Source organism: Canis lupus, chromosome 1 (genome assembly GCF_048164855.1).
Source record: "Canis lupus baileyi chromosome 1, mCanLup2.hap1, whole genome shotgun sequence".
NCBI classification, from domain to species: Eukaryota; Metazoa; Chordata; class Mammalia; order Carnivora; family Canidae; genus Canis; species Canis lupus.
The window spans coordinates 41,599,227-41,618,244 of record NC_132838.1 but is presented as its reverse complement, the minus strand read 5'-3'; the positions used below and the strand labels follow the sequence as shown (position 1 = coordinate 41,618,244).

At 43.8% G+C, this 19,018-nt stretch overlaps 1 protein-coding gene across 5 annotated transcripts in view; it reads right to left on the bottom strand.

Annotated features, from left to right (window-relative positions):
* PPP1R14C (protein phosphatase 1 regulatory inhibitor subunit 14C) overlaps nucleotides 1-19,018 on the bottom strand; it is an 86,169-nt gene extending 67,151 nt beyond the window's left edge. The window contains exon 1 of one of the 5 annotated variants that reach the window (XM_072827621.1): nucleotides 18,577-19,018. In XM_072827621.1, the coding sequence (XP_072683722.1) occupies nucleotides 18,577-18,897 (321 nt within the window). In that variant the 5' untranslated portion in view covers nucleotides 18,898-19,018. The remainder of the gene's footprint in view (nucleotides 1-18,576) is intronic. The other 4 variants (XM_072827652.1, XM_072827637.1, XM_072827631.1 and 1 more) reach the window with 4 other exon arrangements.

Sequence of the window (19,018 nt, the reverse complement as noted above, 5' to 3'; positions counted from 1 at the left end):
CAACATTAAAACACACTCATCAGAATCTCTAAAAGACCCACACAGACAAGGTCCCCTGATTTATGACTATAGTGCATTGGGGAGAAGATGATCTCCCATGAATGCTGCAGGGTCAACTGGAGGGGAAAAAAAAATAAATCTTGATCCCTACCTTATACCATACACAAAAATCAATTTCAGATAGAGCACAGATCTAAATATAACAGGTAAAACAATGAAGCATCCAAAAGATAACATACGAGAACATCTTCATGACCTTGGAGAAAAGATTTCTCAAACAGGATGCAAAATGCCCTAACCATAGAGCAAAAAAATGGAAAATTTAACAATATTAAGAACTTCTACTTATCAAAAGACGCAACATTAAGGGACGCCTGAGTGGCTCAACGGTTGAGTGCCCACCTTCAGCTCAGGGCATGATCCTGGGTCCGGGAATTAAATTCTACATCGGGCTCCCTGCAGGGAGCCTGCTTCTCCCTCGGCCTGTGTCTCTGCCTCTCTCTGTGTGTCTTTCATGAATAAATAAAATCTTAAAAAAAAAGACATTAAAAGAGTGAAAAAGACAACTCACATGATAGGAGAAAACGTCCAACAACACGTATTTCTGACAAAAGACTGATAGCTAGGATATATAAAGGTTAGTAGTCAGGATACATAAAAGTCAGTAAGACAGACAACCCGGCTCAACATCTTACTTTTCAGTGGGCAAAAGATTTGAACAGGCACTTCACAAAGAGGATACCCAAAGTATCAATAAGTATATGAAAAGGGACTGACTGAACTTTATAAGTCCTCAGGTAAAGGCAAACACCACAACGTGGTAGTATACCTAACAGTTAAAATGAAAAGAGAAAACACCAAGTGTTGGCAAGGATGGGAAACAACTGGCACCTTCATATACTGCAGTGGGAATGTAAGTCAGTATAATTACTTTCAGCTGCCATATAAAATCATCTGGAAATATGTAGCAAAGCTGAACATATGCACACCCGCTAAGCCAGCAATTTCACCACTATGTATATAACCCCACAGAAACGCAGACATATGTTCACCAAAAGACATGCAATAATGTTCACAGCAGCTCGATTCAGAATAGTCCCAAACTGGAAACCCCTCCAATGCCCATCAAAAGCAGAACAGATTAGAAAGAAGTGTGATGTACTCACACATGGGATATACTATATGATAACTAAAATGAACAAACCTCAGTGGCACGCAACAATGTGGGCATATCGCACCTACTTAATACCAAACAAAAGAAACAGGCGTAAAATTCATTAAAGAGACAGAGTCAACCAGATTCCCTTACAGTGGGGTAGGGAGCTCATGATGGAAAGGGGACACAACAGATACTCCTGTGGTGGCAGCAGTGTTCCATTTCTTGATCTGGAGAATGGTTACCGCATGGGTTCAGTATGAGAAAATTCATCAACCAACCTATTCAGGAAGTGTGCACTTTGTATGTTATGCTTTAAAAAAAAAGGTAATTCCAAAAAAAATTTCATTCATGATATTATCTCACATTTCTCTCCGTCCCTAGTCCCTCAACCATGTCTAAGGTCCAGACTGCCTCAGAGTCTTAGCAGGAACTGAGCCCCCAGGAGAAAGCTCATGCTCCCAGGGCCTTTGCACGGCTGCGGTCATCTCTCATCATGTAGGTCCAGGTTCACATGTAACAATTTGCCCAGGGAGGTCTTTCCTTGGTCCCACCAAGCAGGCCATAGTCATTTTACCCCTTATCCTATATTCTATTGGCCTGTTTTATTTCTTTCGCAGCACTTCTAATGAGACAAATCCACTTTGGTTTACTCATTATATTTGTTTTTAGAGCACAGTGACTTTGCCCCTTCGGTTCACTGCAGTTTCGCTGGCACCTCTACCCTTAGCATTTAAAACTGTGTCTGGCATATTTACGCAACTGATTTGAAACTTATATCCACATAAGAGCTTGCCTGCAAATGTTTATACCAGGTTTATTCATAATTGCCAAAAACCTGAAGCAACGAAAATGTCCTTCGATAACCAAACAGACAAATAAACAGTGGTACATTTATACAATGGGATATTATTCAGTTTTTAAAAGAGCTGAGCTATCAAGTCACAAAAAGACAGAGATGAATATTAAATGCATATTGCTAAGTGAAAGAAGCCAGTCTGAAAAGGCTATCTACTTATGATTCCAATGATATGGCATTCTAGAAAAGGCAAAACTGTGGCAATGCTATGTAGATCAGTTTTTATCAGGGGCCTGGCGAGAAGTGGAAAGTGTTGAATGGGGGAAGCACAGGAGATGTTTTAGGGTGATGACACTATTCGATGTGATACTGTGAGAGAGTATACATGACAAGATGCAGTTGTCAAAACCCACAGAACTTTATAGCACAAAGAGTAAGTGTGATGTGCGCACATTTAAAAAAATCATTTTGGAGACTTGGGGAATGCTAGGAAGGAATACAGAATATGACAAAGCAATCTAACTATGCTACAAATGTAGGAAACAACCTCACTGCTGACCTAAGTAACTGAATATGAGTGTGGAGCCTATAAAGCCAAGTGCAAAAGAAACTGCATGTGGCCCTTCACTCTACTTGATCATGTTGTTTCTCTTTTTTTAAAAAAGATGTTATTTATTTATTCATGAGAGACACAGAGAGAGAGAGGCAGAGACAGAGGCAGAGGGAGAAGCAGGCTCCATGCAGGGACCCTGATGCGGACTCGATCCCAGACTCCAGGATCAGGCCCTGGGCTGAAGGCAGGTGCCAAACCACTGAGCAACCCAGGGATCCCCGATCATGTGGTTTCTCATGGTGGTCCAGCCACCCAGAAAGATACAGACACCTTGATTTCTAAAAGTGTTATCAGCACCTGGTCTGCAAAGGTAAAGAATCAAATAGGATCAAAATTGTGAACTTACTCTTTCCTTAATTATTTGCAATTAAAAATAAAAACCGCATGGCTGCCTCAAAAAGAAGAGAAGGCAAAGTACCATGAAAGCTTCTCTTAACATCATAAAGCCCTAGAACAGGACAGCTCGTGTCATTGAAGAGCAAGGAGCCCTTTTCTTACCACTGACAGCAGTCATAGCCACGCCTACTCTTTTTAAAAATAACCTTAGATTTCTCATATAAAAAGAACACATGCTCATTGTACAAAACATAAATAAAATAAAAATTATCCATAATGACACTAAAAAACACTATTAATATTTATCACGTATCTTTGCAGTCCGTTTTCTAGATACATATGAAAGATACCCTATGGAAAAGATTTTTATCCAGAATGAATGTTACATGGTAATAGACATATTATCACTTAACTCAAATGCAATAATTCTCTTGAACTGAAAAAACAATTCTCTTAAAGCAGCCCAATAAAATTTTTCATTCTGAGACACTGTCTAGGTTATTCTACAGTCATAAAGCCTGGTGTGTGACCAAAATTTTCAACCACAGCTGAAACCCCCTCAAAAAAAGTTTCAAAATAAAAACTCCAAAAGCCTCTGTTCTCTTTTTGGCCAAAGAGCGTACCTTTAACTCAAATATCTGTAGTAACAAGGCTGCATCGATCATGGCAAAAAAGAGCATAGCTGTGGCTAATGGTTCTTTTATAAATATCCTGCGCTTTTCCTGGGATGATTTTTTAACATTATTAATCCTCAAAACATCCCTGAGAGGGCTATATCATTTAAAAGGGGAAATTAAAGGAAGCCAAGGATGACAACCCATAACCACACCGTGAATAAAGGCAGGTGCAGGGAGCCCGCCTCATCCTTCAGGGCAGACCAAGCCCCCTCCTGCCCCAGCCAGATGGGAGCACCTCCTTTATAGTGCGATGCCCTGCACTGGGCCTGGATGTTAAGCATTTAAAAGGAACCCATGATAGTAAACAACAGGGATCTCCTAAATGAGACAACCTATTTCCTACCACCAGCAGGAAGCCATATCTAGGAGCTGTTCCATTTGGTTTGGCTTTATAAAGTGGGGCTAGAGGGGGAAAAGCCTGAATTCCTTAAGAGCCACACCACACCCACCAGGCCGGCTTCCCACCAGCAGAGGCAGGTGGGCCAGTGTCTTCCTCATGATGGCTGACTCGAGAATTCACCCTTCACTAAATGTTTCATATGTACTCTGTATCTCATGCTTTGCCCTCCTTCCCTGGCTTAAGCTGCTTTAGGCAAGGCAATTTACAGTAAGGTGTCAATGATAAACAGACCGATTCCTCATTTTCTTCTTCTTTAGAGTAATGTTAACTCAAATTTGGGATATTTCACTTATAAAATGGAACCCACTCTCCCTCTCTGAAGTTTCACATGCAAATATCCTAGAGGTCTGAGACCTGACTGGCAGCTAAATGCTTTTAAAGAAAGTCTTAGGCTAGTTTAGGTAATGTTCTATTTACCTAAATATACACGTTTTTATTTGAACGTCCATCCATATAAACTGGTTCTGGCAGAAGATTGCTGAATGCTGAACCATCTGGGGTTTGATGAAGAAATGGAACATTCTAGCTTAATGAAAGGCACTTGCCTACCGGAGATAGTACATGTTTTTTGTTTTTTTGTTTTTTTGTTTTTTTTTTTTTTAGTTGTAATATTTGTAGGCTACTTTCATTATAGCAAGCATAATCATGTTTTAGCACAAATCAATGACTCATTTTCTCTTGACTTGTCAGAGAGCTGCCACACCCTATCACAAACAGCACAAACAGAAGAAAAACCAGTTGACTAATTAGAATTGTTATGTAGAGTATTAGCTCATAAGAACTGAACAGAAAAAATCATCTTTACCAATCTGAAATCTCAACACCTTACCTATTTGTCTTGAAACAGAATTGATTCTATTAACATTTGCAGAAATGAACAGAACATCTATGTCAATTGTACTACTGACATAAAACATAAAAGATATGTACTCACTTCGGCAGCACATATACTAAAAAACATAAAAGACACTAACAGATGATTGAACAAGCAGCTCAGGACAAAAATATCCTTTAGTAGAAGCAAAAGAAGTTATGAAGGCCTTTGCACATTTTATTTAGAAGCATTATTAGAAGCATATTTCTTTACTTCTATCATGTGACAGGTAATATCTGATGCTTTCAAACATGCAGGATAAAATACTTACTTTGTAACCAATGTTTTATTTAAAGTGAGTTTCTAACTTTTAACTTCAAAATTCCATCCATGTGGACACCAGGAGAACGTAACAGCTCTAATACGAACTGTTGATGCAGACTTTACAATCCAAGAAATAAGTAGCACGCTTCCTATGATAAATACTTGAAAATCGATGGATTTGAGTTTTTCTAAAGAAATAGCTGAATCCTGTTAATGGTTCATCTAATAAACTGCAAACATAGAATGGAATCCTATAAACTGTTTGGCTAAGATGAAGCATATTTGAAAATGTATCAAATAATTAAGCAAAAGAGCCTTTTGCCCAGTATATGGGGCAAACGTGCTAGAATGGGTTCAGATGACCAGGGTTATGGGAGAAGATATTTGCAAATGACCTATCAGATAAAGGACTAGTATCCAAGATCTATAAAGAACTTATTAAACTCAACAGCAAAGAAACAAACCATCCAATCATGAAATGGGCAAAAGACATGAACAGAAATCTCATAGAGGAAGACATAGACATGGCCAACAAGCACATGAGAGAATGCTCCGCATCACTTGGCATCAGGGAAATACAAATCAAAACCACAACGAGATACCACCTCACACCAGTGAGAATGGGGAAAATTAACAAGGCAGGAAACAACAACTGTTGGAGAGGATGTGGTGAAAAGGGAACCCTCTTACACTGTTGGTGGGAATGTGAACTGGTGCAGCCACTCTGGAAAAATGCGTGGAGGTTCCTCAAAGAGTTAAAAAAGATCTGCCCTACAACCCAGCAATTGCACTGCTGGGGATTTACCCCAAAGATACAGATGCAGTGAAATGCCGGGACACCTGCACCCCAATGTTTCTAGCAGCAATGTCCACAATAGCCAAACTGTGGAAGGAGCCTCGGTGTCCATCAACAGATTAATGGATAAAGAAGGTGTGGTCTATGTGTACAATGGAATATTCCTCAGCCATTAGAAATGACAAATACTCACCATTTGCTTCAACATGGATGGAACTGGAGGGTATTATGCTGAGTGAAATAAGTCAATCAGAGAAGGACAAACATTATATGGTCTCATTCATTTGGGGAATATAAAAAATAGTGAAAGGGAATAAAGGGGAAAGGAGAAAAAATGAGTGGGAAATATCAGAAAGGGAGACAGAACATGAAAAACTCCTAACTCTGGGAAACGAACAAGGGATGGTGGAAAGGAGGTGGGTGGGGGTGGGGGTGACTGGGTGACAGGCACTGAGTGGGGGGACTTGATGGGATGAGCACTGGGTGTTATGCTATATGTTGGCAAATTGAACTCCAATTAAAAACAATGTAAAAAAATATATAAAATATATATATAAACTAAAAAAAAAAAAAAAAAAAACAAATGACCAGAGTTGAGGAGTGACACTGATGCTCTTTGTTTCCAAGTGTGAGTCTTCCTCTTTTTTCCTGCAGGCAATTTAAACTTGAGCATGAAACTAAGCCTCTTTGAGCCTCAGTTCTGTTGGGGTTTTTTTGTTGTTGATTTTTTTTTTTATTTGTTTGAGAGAAAGAGAGAGAGAGAGCCCAAGTGAAAGGAATGGTAGAGGGAGAGGCAGACCCCTGGCTGAGCAGGTAGCCCAACACAGGGCTCTATCCCCAGACCTTGAGATCATGACCTGAGCCCAAGTCAGATGCATAAAGGCCTGAGCCACCCAGGTGCTACTGCGCTTCAGTTCTGTTGTTTTAAAAATGAGGCAGTTGGGCAGCCTGAGTGGCCCTGCGGTTTGGCGCCGCCTTCAGCCGGGGATGTGATCCTAGAGACCCTGGATCGAGTCCCACATCAGGCTCCCTGCATGGAGCCTCCTTCTCCCTCTGCCTGTGTCTCTGCCTCTCTCTCTCTCTATCTCTCTCGCTCTCTCTCTTATGAATAAATAAATAAAATCTTAAAAAAAAAATGAGGCAGCTACTGGGGTACCTGGGCAGCTCAGTCCATTAAGCATCTGACACTTGATTTTGGCTCAGGTCATGATCTCAGGGTTGTGGAAGTGAGCCTGCGCCCAGGAGGAAGTCTGTTTGAGATTCTCTCTCCCCCTATGCCCCTCCACTCCATATGTGTGCTTCCCTCACCTCTCTAAAATAAATCTTTAAAAACACGAAGTAGCTACTTATATCACAGAGTCTTTGTGTAGATTGAATGGGATTATCTGCTGGTGCTTTATGGATTCTGTCATCATACAAAATAAACAAATATTATGAAGAGCAAAAAATTTTGCTTTCCAATTCCCACCACAACGGTCCATGAAAATCTTAATTTCTTTTTTCTATCCTGTCATGCATGTTCTAAAACTAACTACAAAATGTCATTCTAGGAGTAAATTCCCCAGTGAAAATTAATTTATTTATACATATTTATTCTAACTCTTATTTAGACTACTTTGTACCCTTTACCTTTTAAAAATTTTACTTCCAAAACCTGTTACTATTTTCCCTCTCAGATGCTCATTTTGTATCTCAAAACAAGGTAAGATAAATACCACTATTAGTTAATTATGAGCTGCCAAGATAAAGGACAAATAATTAGAATGGGAAAAGCCCCCCAACAGCCAATATTATAAATTATACATTGAAAATTTTTAAGTTGAATATGCCAGCTCTTAAAAGTTAACCCAATTACATTTTTTTTTTCAAAAAGGCAGATAGATACCTATGATATCTGCACTGCGAAGTTTTCAAATTTAACTTAGAAGTCAATAGTAGGACATGCTGGAGGAGGGAAGGAGGGCTTTTGTTTTGTTTAAAGATTTTATTTATTTATTCATGAGAGACACAGAGAAAGAGAGGCAGACACAGGAAAAGGGAGAGGCAGGCTCCCTGCTGAGAGCCCGAAGGGAGATCCCAGGATCTCAGGATGAGGAGCCAAAGGCGGACACTCAACCACTGAGCCACCCAGACATCCTGAGGAGGGTGTTTTAAAAAGGTTTCTCAATTTGATTCTTCCTATCCAAAGCACATCACATAAGAGATCATGCCAAGAGAAGGATAGATACTACATTCTCACTTTAGTTACTGGAATTAGCTATGCAATTAGATGATCCCTTGGTGAACTAGCCTAATGCTTGTCTCAGGTTTGCTTTAAGAGAGAAAGACTCTTCTACCACTTTAAATATCACCCTCTTTTTAATAAATCTCATTTTTGGCAGCGCAGGGCTACCTTTATTATAGAAGCTCTACACGGTAGAGCTTAAAAACCCCAGGCCACCCTCCTTTTTTCAGATAAGAAAAGAAAACCTGAAAACAGAAGTCTATCACGAATATGACTTGCCAAGGTCATCAAGCTAATTAAGCAGCAGCCCAACCAGATCAAGTCTCACAGGGTCTTCCCATGTCATCCTGGGAACAATCGACATGTTTTGATTCCATAGATTTAATAGATGCCAACGAGGTCCCACAGTCCAAAAATAATATATCCCGCCCTGCTTTATCGATTTCTGAAGTTTGGCTGTTAAGAGATTACTTTCTCTTAACTTAAAACTTCACTTCCTATTAAAATAAAAGATAATTAAAGTATGTTTAGTCATTTACATTATAATGTGAGCAAATTTATCATACCTTTTCCTGAAAACAGGCTTTCAGTAAAGGAAGAAGCACAGAGCCACTTTGCAGGAAATAAACGTACTGAGTACACTAATATGACTGTGAACAGGACATAATCTCCACCCTCAAAGGGCTTGCAATCATATTGACACCTCCATTCTTCCCCTGTAACAGAAAACGTTCCTTTCTTTTTCTTTTTTTTTCTTTTTTTTTTTAATTTTTATTTATTTATGATAGTCACACACAGAGAGAGAGAGAGGCAGAGACACAGGCAGAGGGAGAAGCAGGCTCCATGCACCGGGAGCCCGACGTGGGATTCGATCCCGGGTCTCCAGGATCGCGCCCTGGGCCAAAGGCAGGCGCCAAACCTCTGCGCCACCCAGGGATCCCCGGTTCCTTTCTTTTTCTTTTCCTCTTACTCAATTTTAAAGGATCAAGGCTTCTTATTCCCCTTTCTTCATCTTTGCAAGTATCTGTTGGAATGAATGAACCAATGAACCAACCAATCAATCAATCAATCAATACTCCAAAGTCCCTTCCACAGTTTGCCCTAAAGATCCTTAAAAAAAGGAAAAGCCCTTCTTTGATCATTTTTTTCCTCAACCATAAAGTAGTGTTTTCGAGGCTAATCCACAATCTGGTCTCTTCTTTATTCTAAGCTTTTACAGTGTGGAACAGATTTCCAGAGCACCAGTGCTGACTCAGAAAAACCTGATGAGACTTTGTTGGCCTCAACTTTGAAAGCATAGGCAGGAATCCTGGCTCTCATTTCTTGTCCTATTAAGACTTGTGTAAGCCTGTTGCTCTGAATCTTATCTGCTGATGGAAAAGCACTCACCCCTTCTTTGCCCAACAAGCATTTCCACTCTCAAAGAACTGAACAATGGCTGTGCAAATAAAATAGGATTCTTGTACATACTGAAAAATTAAAATTATAGAGAAGTGTGGCAGTAAACTGTGATTACTTCCTTGGAAGACTTTCATCCCCCTGCCTCTGTGCTTTATCCCATTACAACTTCCTTTCTGTTCACAGCTTCAAAGGACTGCAAATATAATTCACAACCAGGGAAGAGAGCCGAAACTTTGAGTCAACAATGAAAGAGCAGACTTCTAACACAGGCAGAGACGCATTAGATTAGCCATGTTAATTTGGGACGTGTCTTTCTGAAATGTGCAATTCCAGAAGATGGTCTGGAGGGCCAGCTTCTGTTACACTGACTTGACAACCAGGTGCTGGACATCTCAGTACACCCAGGTGTGTAAGAGACACTGGGGCTGCAGGGATCACAAGATCCTGCCCTCACAAAGTTGCGAGACAGGATCACAGCAAGTGTTCCAAAAAAGGGGTAAACACAAGCCAGCGAAGGCCTGTCACCCAGCCTGCCAGTGAAGAGATACATCAGAGAAGCTTCATAGTGGAGATCCCCCAAGGGTGAGCTTGAAGAACAGCTAACAGATGGACAAGTAAGGTAGGAGAGGCAGGGAGAGATGTTCTGGCAGAGGGAAAAGCAAGCTTGAAGGGGTTCCTGTCTGCCCTGCAGTAGAATCTCAAGGCTCCGGGACAGAGGCAAAAGATAAGGCTACAGAGGTGGGGAGCGCGAGCCCCTGAGCCCTTGCTGTGGCCTAAGGGCTCATGCTTTGTCATGAAGGCAGCAAGAGTAAATAGGATCCAGTCTGGATTTCAGAAAAACACTTTGAATTGCCACAGTGAGGGGTAGCTGGAGGGGAAGGCTCTGACGGAGGAGGTCCCAGCCCAGGAACCAGAGACAGGTGTCTGTTCCTATCCCTTTCCTTGAGAGTGAAGTGGCCTCTGCCCAAGGCCTTGCTGCTCAAGCCCTCTATACCTCAGTTTCTTTTCCTACCTTGCAGAGTTACTGCAAGAATGGGGTATGCAGTGAGCACTCAATGAATGGAGCTGCTGGGAGCAGTGGCAGTATAGTAGCTATGTGCCTCTGGAGTCAGCATGACCTTAGACAGGGATGGGTAACAACTTCTCTGGGCTCGCTTCTTCCACCACAAAATGAAGAAACGAAGATACCACCACCCCTCCTAAAGTTATTGTAAAGTCTGATTGTGGGAGAGAGAATGTACAAGTCACCTGGCCCTCTGCGTGGAGCTATATTAGTGGCAGAGGTAAGCCGCCCTAACAGCAGCAAAGCAGGGGGCTGCTGCGGGCGGTGGTACCAGGCCACGTGGTGGTAGTGATTGGAGAGAACTGAGGTGGGAAGTGTCCATCAGTGAGAAATTTTGAGGTGTTGCACTAATGTGGCGGCAGCGAGAAGTCAAGGCACTAGGTTGCAAAGCTGTAAGGCGCGAGCGTCAACAAGACTTCGTGGCTGCCAGGTGTTCCATGCAGGGCAGAGGCAAGGGGGAGGGATGCCAGCAGGCTCTCTGGCTGGGACATCCGTGGATCACAGCACCTGCCATTCACCAGAGAAGGGAAGAAGGTAAACTCATTTGCAGACCAGTCAGCCATGAGGCTCCCATAGAATATCGAAGTGCAGTTGTCCATTGCAAAACTCTCTGAATATGTCTGGTCCTCAGAAAACAGATCTGGGCTAAAAATACAGATTGAAGAGTTGTCAGCATATGGCCAGCAACCGAAGCCACGGGAATATTCGTATCATCCAGAAAGAACGTGAGAGAGCAGAGGAAAAAAAAAAAAAACTAAAAGGCAGAGCAAGGCCCCAGAGACAGACCCTGTGCAACATCAGGCCAAAGAGATGGGCACAGAAAGAAAACCCAGAAGGGGGCTTGAAGAGTAGCTAGAGAAGAGTGTGAGACCCCCAGAGGCTGCCTCCGAAGCCAAAGGCTTCCACGGGGAGTGGCAAGGGTGCTCAACGAGGCAGGAGGCCAAGGCAAATAAAGACTCACACAAACCTCCCAGATTGAGAAACAGCAAGGTCCTCAGGGCAGCTGTGGTGGATAAACAGCATCTGTCATGGGTGGAGAAAGATCTGGAAAAAAGAGATGGAAAGAGGAGAAGGAGTAGCAACCACAGCCAAACAGGATTGAGGAAGAGGAGTGTTTCTCATGGCAGGTGATCGCCGTCGCTGTTTCTAGCAGGGGAGAAAGACTTGGGTTTGTGCACATGCTGGAGTGCCTGGGCCCGTGGGGAGCTGGGGTGCCTGGGCCCGTGGGGAGCAGGGCTGCAAAGCCATCCACGGCTGGAGGGTGATGGAGGGAAGAAGCCCCCTGATGGCTGCACCTACTGGCACAGGAGGGGGCCGGGGCCGGGGACCAGGCTGAAGGGAAGGGAAGAGCTCAGAAAAGTGGCCTGGAAAAGACAGGTGATGGTTTGAAATGGCCAAGTAGGGCACGGGAGACCAGGCAGTAAACGGCAAAATGAAATCGCGCGCACAGTGCAGGCACGCATTACGTGGGAAGAGACGGTTCAGACTTTACTCTTCCCTCATCTAGAAAGAGAGACTCTAAGGAGAGCTATCGATTAGGCAAGGTTTGCCCCTTGCTGCAAGGTCGTTTCAGAGCTGGGGGAAAAGCAGAAGACCCCAGAAGCAAACATGAATCCGAGGTGAGAACCACAGGCAGTGGTCGTTTGCCAAGGGCCACAGCAGCCAAGGAAGAGCAGGTGGGCAAGAAATCCAAGGAACATCAGATTCTCGAAAGAATTCTCTTGATCTAAGCTGACAAATCAATGCACTGCAACCACGATCTGTAAATTCCTGTTTGGAGCAAATAAGTCAACAAGGGTAGGTGTTACTTTTCAACAACGCTGAAACACAATAGTAATAATGCAAGAGTAGGATATGGATTACTGTAACAAAACCATAAATCTACTTTGTTGTCTTGTGACTCTAATAAAGAAATGCCACCAACTAATTCAATGCTGAAACATCAATGACTTATAAAACGTTTTCTGATGATTGACTCATTTTCGTTCATTCAAACAAATACTTCATAGTTGAAGAATTGTGCTCTGCCATACGAGGCCACCACAAAGAAAATCAACACCGATTGAAGTCTAATTTCTCCATATAGACATGAAAACCCAGAGGAACTTCCAGAATAAGGACGATTCCAGGAGAAAGGGGAATGATACAAGAGACTACTTGCCCACGTTCAAGTTCAAACATGTACCAACATCCCTGACCCCAAAGTATCCACACATCCTTCTCCAAATTCTACCACCAAATAGATGGGAGTGCCTTGTTTTCTCTTCCTTCCTGTCCTCTGCCCACATCATAGAGGATAAGCAATAGTTAATGTCTGGTTATGGTTCGAGGTACGACAGCGACTATGAGCCTATCACATTCCAGCTACTGTGTTCCATGGCTTTCCCATCCGGTCCTCACAACAACCCTACAAAGAGGACAGGGTGATCCCCTTAAACATAAGGGGCGGTGAGGCTAAGAGAGATTGAGGACCTTGCCTACTCTCTCACCACTTCTAAACACTGGGGCCATCATGTGACTTCAGGTTCTTCTAGCTGAGGAGCATTTACTCTCTTAACGACCGCCTCAGCCCTAAATTTTCCTAACTACTGTTCACAAGGGAAATGTGTAAAGTACTTTTCTTCCCTTGGCAATTTAGAATTATTTTATTCATAGACTTCTAGTATGTTTACTTTATTCCTTAATATTTTACAGATTGAGTTTACGGAGGTTTAAAAAAAAAAAAGCAGTTTTTTTTAAAAAAGGCTACTCACTCTCCAATACCCAAACAAATGGAGATCCACCAGATAAGCCACAAAACAAGTTCTAAGCAATAGTTTCTACCTTCTGGCTCAGGTACTAAGAAAGCAGCAAAATGGGGAAATGTGACATCGTAGGGTGGGAATCTGTATACAAAACCAGGACCTGAACTTAAAACTAGAAGCCTGATCCAGGTACAAGAACAACTGCCCTGACGGTGGTGTCTCCCCTACATGCAAGATCAGTAAATTGAGAGGTTCCAACAGCCACGCCTGGGGAGTGGGGAGTTTATGGAAGTTCACAGGTGCCTGGTTCTGTCCTGCCTTGAGAAGCAGTTCAGTGCAGTGGGAAAGGTGTATCTGAATTCCTGGACATGCAGGGTGTAAACTACAAAATGAAATCGTGCACACAGTGCATGCAATCTACATTTCGGTTGTAAGCCCTGGGGCAACTTTCTGACATCTCTGTGACTCAGTTTCTATATCCATAAAATGTGAATATCAGAAATTATTACTAGGACTACATGAATCATACCTGATGCATAGAGCACACTTAATAAACACCAGCTAATTCTATCACACATGTTTAGGCTTTTTCCTCTCTGGAGGAATATATTTTTTTAGGATTTATTTATAGATTCTAGAGAGACAAAGGAAGTAGGGGCTGAGGGAAAAAGAGAGAATCTCAAGTAGAGTCCCCGCTAAGCACAGAGCCCAACTTGGGACTAGATCTCATGACCCTGAGACCATGACCTGAGCTGAAATCAAGAGTAGGACACTTAACCGACTGAGCCTCTGGAGGGGTATCTTTAAAACTGCATGCCACTGTCCAAACTTGTGTTATGAAATCTATCTACTTATTTATTTTTAGAGAGAAAGAGAGCATGAGCTGGGGGGAGGGACAGAGTGAGAGTGAGAATCTTAAGCAGGCTCCACGCCCAGCACAGAGCCAGATGCAGGGCTCAATCCCATAACCCTGAGATCATGACCTGAGCCAAACTTAAGTGACTGAGCCCCCCAGGCATCCCTGAAACCAATTTAGAGGGTCACAACCAGCAATTCTGGAAAATGAAATAGAACAGAACATAGTATTTAAGCATTAATAAAGTCATATTTTGTATTACCTTTGTAATTTTTTCTTTAGAATACATAGTAATATTAAGTGGTGCTTTGTGAATCCATGTGTCTGTGAGTCCGGCAGCAATCTAAAGGGTATTTCTTACTAGGCTCACCATCAAAAAATTTGGAAAAACATGACCTACAGAATGAGTATGACAGGGAGTCAGGGAAGATAAAAAGGTATCATACGCCAGAAACCACATTTTAAAATGCAGACAGCTGCCACAAAAGGAAAGCCCTCCTAACTGGACCCTCAGGATAACCCAGGAAATGCCCTCAGCACACAAGTCTATTTACGGTGAGGCTGCTACAGGCATTTTAATAATCTGAGGTTAACAACAGGCTTTTATTTCCAAAGCAAATCAAATTGCAAAACTGGAAGTACAGATGTTATCTTTGATGCTGGGGCAAGATGAGAAAAAATGATATGACTTATCCAGTAAGCCATCTTGCAATACTTGTCAAAGTAGACACTATGCCAGATTCCAAATGCTCTTAAAAACTGTCTGGGTTTGGAAGAGATATGAAAATCTCTTTCTTAAAACAGAAATTCTTAAATGTGGATATAGATTCATCCTAACAGTTCCATTATAACCAAATCTCTAGCTGAAAATTTATCTATACAAGAAGATGAAATGGAGAACTATAAACACAACTAAGCATTTTAGAATTTATAAAAACATTTATCTCTATATCCAAAAGGCTACTTGATGTGGTGTTCAGCGATCCTGCCCTTAGAGTGGGTAAGGAGGGCCATGGTCCTAAGCCCTAATTCTCCCACACCCATCTTCCTGCAGATGTGCTATGACCGACTGGACCCACCCAACCAAAACTACTGTTCCTCTGTCTGGTTTTAGGCTCTGCTGCAGATCCCCAAAGTTTCCTGATCCAATATGAAGCCACTTCCAGGACATGAACAGGCTCCTCCCAGATCTGTCCTCCCAAGGGGGCCTCTACCACTGGTCTGAGGCAAAGGTATGATTGAGGGGTGACAAAGGGTATAGACAGAGATTGGGTATGCAAGTGGACAAAATGCTCTTCACCAGGTGAGACTGTACCATGGGTGGGAAGAAAAGGAAGCAGACCCTAGACCACAGGATTCTCCAGCTCTACATTCCAGCTTTGAGCTCTGGGAAGTTTGAGCATTCATAAGTCAAACCTAGCCTTCCAGACCACTATGAGATATCATTTCAAGGCAGGTAGATAGAATAAATTTTTTCTAATGCTTATTACATATTCATTATTTATAGATATTTAGGCATATGCTATGCGGGCCTCCATGTGTTCTCTTGCACGGACCTTGCAAACTTAAGAGGCAGGCCCGGTGGTTAGCATATGGGCTCAGAGCCACACTGCCATGGTTCATACTCCCACTCCCACTCCCACACCCTGCCCTCACCAACTCAGCGAGCTTGGGAAAGCCTCTTCTTACTGTGTGTCTCAGTTTCTTGGTCTGGAAAGCAGAGACAACAGCACCCTTCATAAAGTTGTTGCAAAGACTAAATCAATTAGTCCATACAGACTGTGAGAACAGCACCTAATAATTGCTCCACGGATGCTGTCTTTGTATTATTCTCCATACAAAATTGGTCACTGCAAACTTCTAGATAAGACCACAGCTAGAAACTTATTCTGTGTACTTCTTCTTTCCTACTCCTAATTTTAAATATCATGTTTTATGCCTCTCCAAAAGATCACTATTTTCCATTCTAAAAAGGACAAGTCATCCAACTGCTGACCTGCCTAATATAAGTTCTTCTGAAATTAAATATGGGTTCATCATCTCCCCCAACTTGGCAGAAAGCTCAGGCCTCTGGCCAGTTTGAAGTCTGGCAAATTTGCTTTCTGTTTCAATTGCATGCCATAAAAATTTGACATTACCAATTTTAAGTGTAAAAGGAACATTCCCTACCCTTTATATGCATGAGATTCAGCGCTATTAGCCAGGGTAGGTCCTTCTTGATTAAGAAAGTAAAGGCTGACATGCTGGAAGCCATCAGCAAGGAAAGGCTACCAGACCAGAGAAGCTAAGCTAAAAATAGAGCCCCCCCAGTGGAGAAATAGATGGAAGAAAATAATTCTTTATATGGCTACTTACAAGTCCACACATTTTTTATCATTAAAGTAAGATGTATCATCAGCTTGGTAATTACAAACTGCCAACAACCTTCTCAATGACCAATATCCCTTCAACCTAAAATGACAAACAACTTGAAGAGAAACACTTGCCACATCGTAATGACATGCTGGCAGCACATAGCCCTCTCTCATATCTCTAGTTGTTTGCTGTACGTCAGAAGGTCTAAAATAGGAGAAGAGATGCACAAGGAAAAGATTCAAGGTCATGTTTGCCCTTTAAAATATGTACCTAACCTCATGTTCAATTTAGTGAACATCCAATCTACCATTTCTCCCAATTATTCTGAAGAATTTTTCAAATATTTGATTTGCCAACCTGCTAAGGGGCCAGAACTCTCTAGTTTTCGCAACTACACCTAATTAGTCTCCCATAAAAGGAGGACTGCTAAAGTGCTGTTAATTTCAACAGTAGTTTTTCTATTAAATCTTCTCCAAATCCAAAATGGAGTATAAAGGTCAGTGTGAAATAAATGACAATGAACTGGACTCTACAGAGGCAAGACTGGGCACATCCATCCACCCAACAGCAATCCCATCTAAATCAAATGCAGTGTTTCTTGAAAGAGTTTCGCCAACTTCCCATTAAAAAAAAAAATCCCAGGAACATTTCCTATGTTGGCCAGTTTTTATTTAGGCAATTAAAATGGCTTTTTGGAAGAGCCAGGCTGGAGAAACAACATATTTTTACAAGCCCATTAGTCATATAGCCAAGCTTCATTATATCCTAATCATTCATCAGTAGTCCCTAATAAGGATGCTGTTGCCTCGTGCAATGAGAATACTAAGGAAAGGATGTGTTCACAATAGGCTATAAAATGTGTGAAAAACAGAATACCCCAAACCAGTAGAAAAGCCAATGAGTTCATCTGGCTTTCATTTTTTGCTGAACGGCTTAACAGCTGTATGGACACAAACCTGGCTATAACTTAGAAGCTATATCCTTAATTATTAATTCCCTTCATTCTCCCACCCTTCCCAAACTCCACGCCCTTAAGAGAAGTACAATACTTCATTCAGAATCGCTGTTATTAAAGACTCTCCTGGGGAATCATTTTGGCTTCGATCATTTTTCTAGCAGGCGTTTGTTACGGCTTATTCTAAATGTTTCTCCTAACATCAGGCATCTACGCGTCCGTCGGACCTGAGCGCGAACCCTAGCCCCTGAACCGTGGGAGGTCACGCTGTCGGGGCGGGCGGAGGGGAAGCCGGTGGATCCCGGGCATCCAGCACACCACCCACAGAGCTACCTTCCTTTCACCCAGGCCCCCTTCCAGGTTTGCCAAAGGCTCTCACTCTGCGCCCATCAATGGGAGCAACCGAGCTCGGCCAGGAAAAAAAAAAAGAAAAGAAAAGAAAGCTGCCTCAACAAAGCCCAACAAAGCCCGTTTACCAAGCCCAGCTTGGGTAAATGCAAGGATGAATTATGGGGACACGCGTCGGGGCTGGCTGCAAAAGGGAACGCTCTCATCTCATGATTTTGATATAGAATTTCAGGAATCCAGGGGTCCTCTGAGATCCCCTGGGCCTCTCCTCTCCGTTAGGCAGCTTACAGGTCCCTTCCCCGTTCCCTCCCCACAAAAATCAGGACGGCCAAGACCTCGCCAGGGAGGACTGCTCTGGGGTTAGGCGCCGCTGGGGTGAGCCCTCCCGAGCTCCGCTGCGTGTAGCTGCAGCTGGAGCCTAGAAGCGCCCCGGGCTCTGAGAAAAGCAACGCGCTTAGCGAGACCCAGTGCTCCCCGCAGCCATCCAGGGGGCACGGCTCGCCGGGCACACGGCATCTGCACCCGGACAGGAGCTTCCCGACGGTCGCGCCCCAGCGCCAGGGGGCACCCCGGAGAGAGGACGCCTGCGCCTCGCTCCCCGCGCCGGGTCCCCAGGAGGCAGCGGTGCGCACCCGAGAGCCGAGCCCCGGAGCACCCCGGTGCGGGCACCGCGGGGCGAGGGAGCCCCGACCCTCCCGGCCCCGCGCTCGGCTACCTCGCAGCCGTACAGCTGACCCAGCTGCTCCACGATCCACTCCTCCAGCACCAGCCGCTTCCGAAGCTCCTTGCGATCGTATTTCACTGTCACTTTTCCCTGCTGGTGGCGCCGCTGCTGCTGCTGCTGCTGCTGCTGCTGAACCTGCCCCGCAGCGGCCGCCGGGGCCACGGGCGCCGAGTCCTCCCGGGAGGAGCCTGAGCCGCTGCTGGAGCCCGGGCTGCCGCCGGCGCCGCCCCGGGGGCTCTGGAAGAAAACCCGCGCGCCGCCGCCGCCGCCGGCCCCACCGGCCGCCTCGCTGCCGCCCGTCGCCACCGACATGTCCCCGCGCGCCGGAGCCCGAGTGCGGCCCGGAGGAGCGGGGCAGAGCGCGCGCGGCGCCGCTAGCACCTCGGGCCGGGCAGCGGCATGCGACGGGCTCGGCCGCACCTGCTCCGCGCGC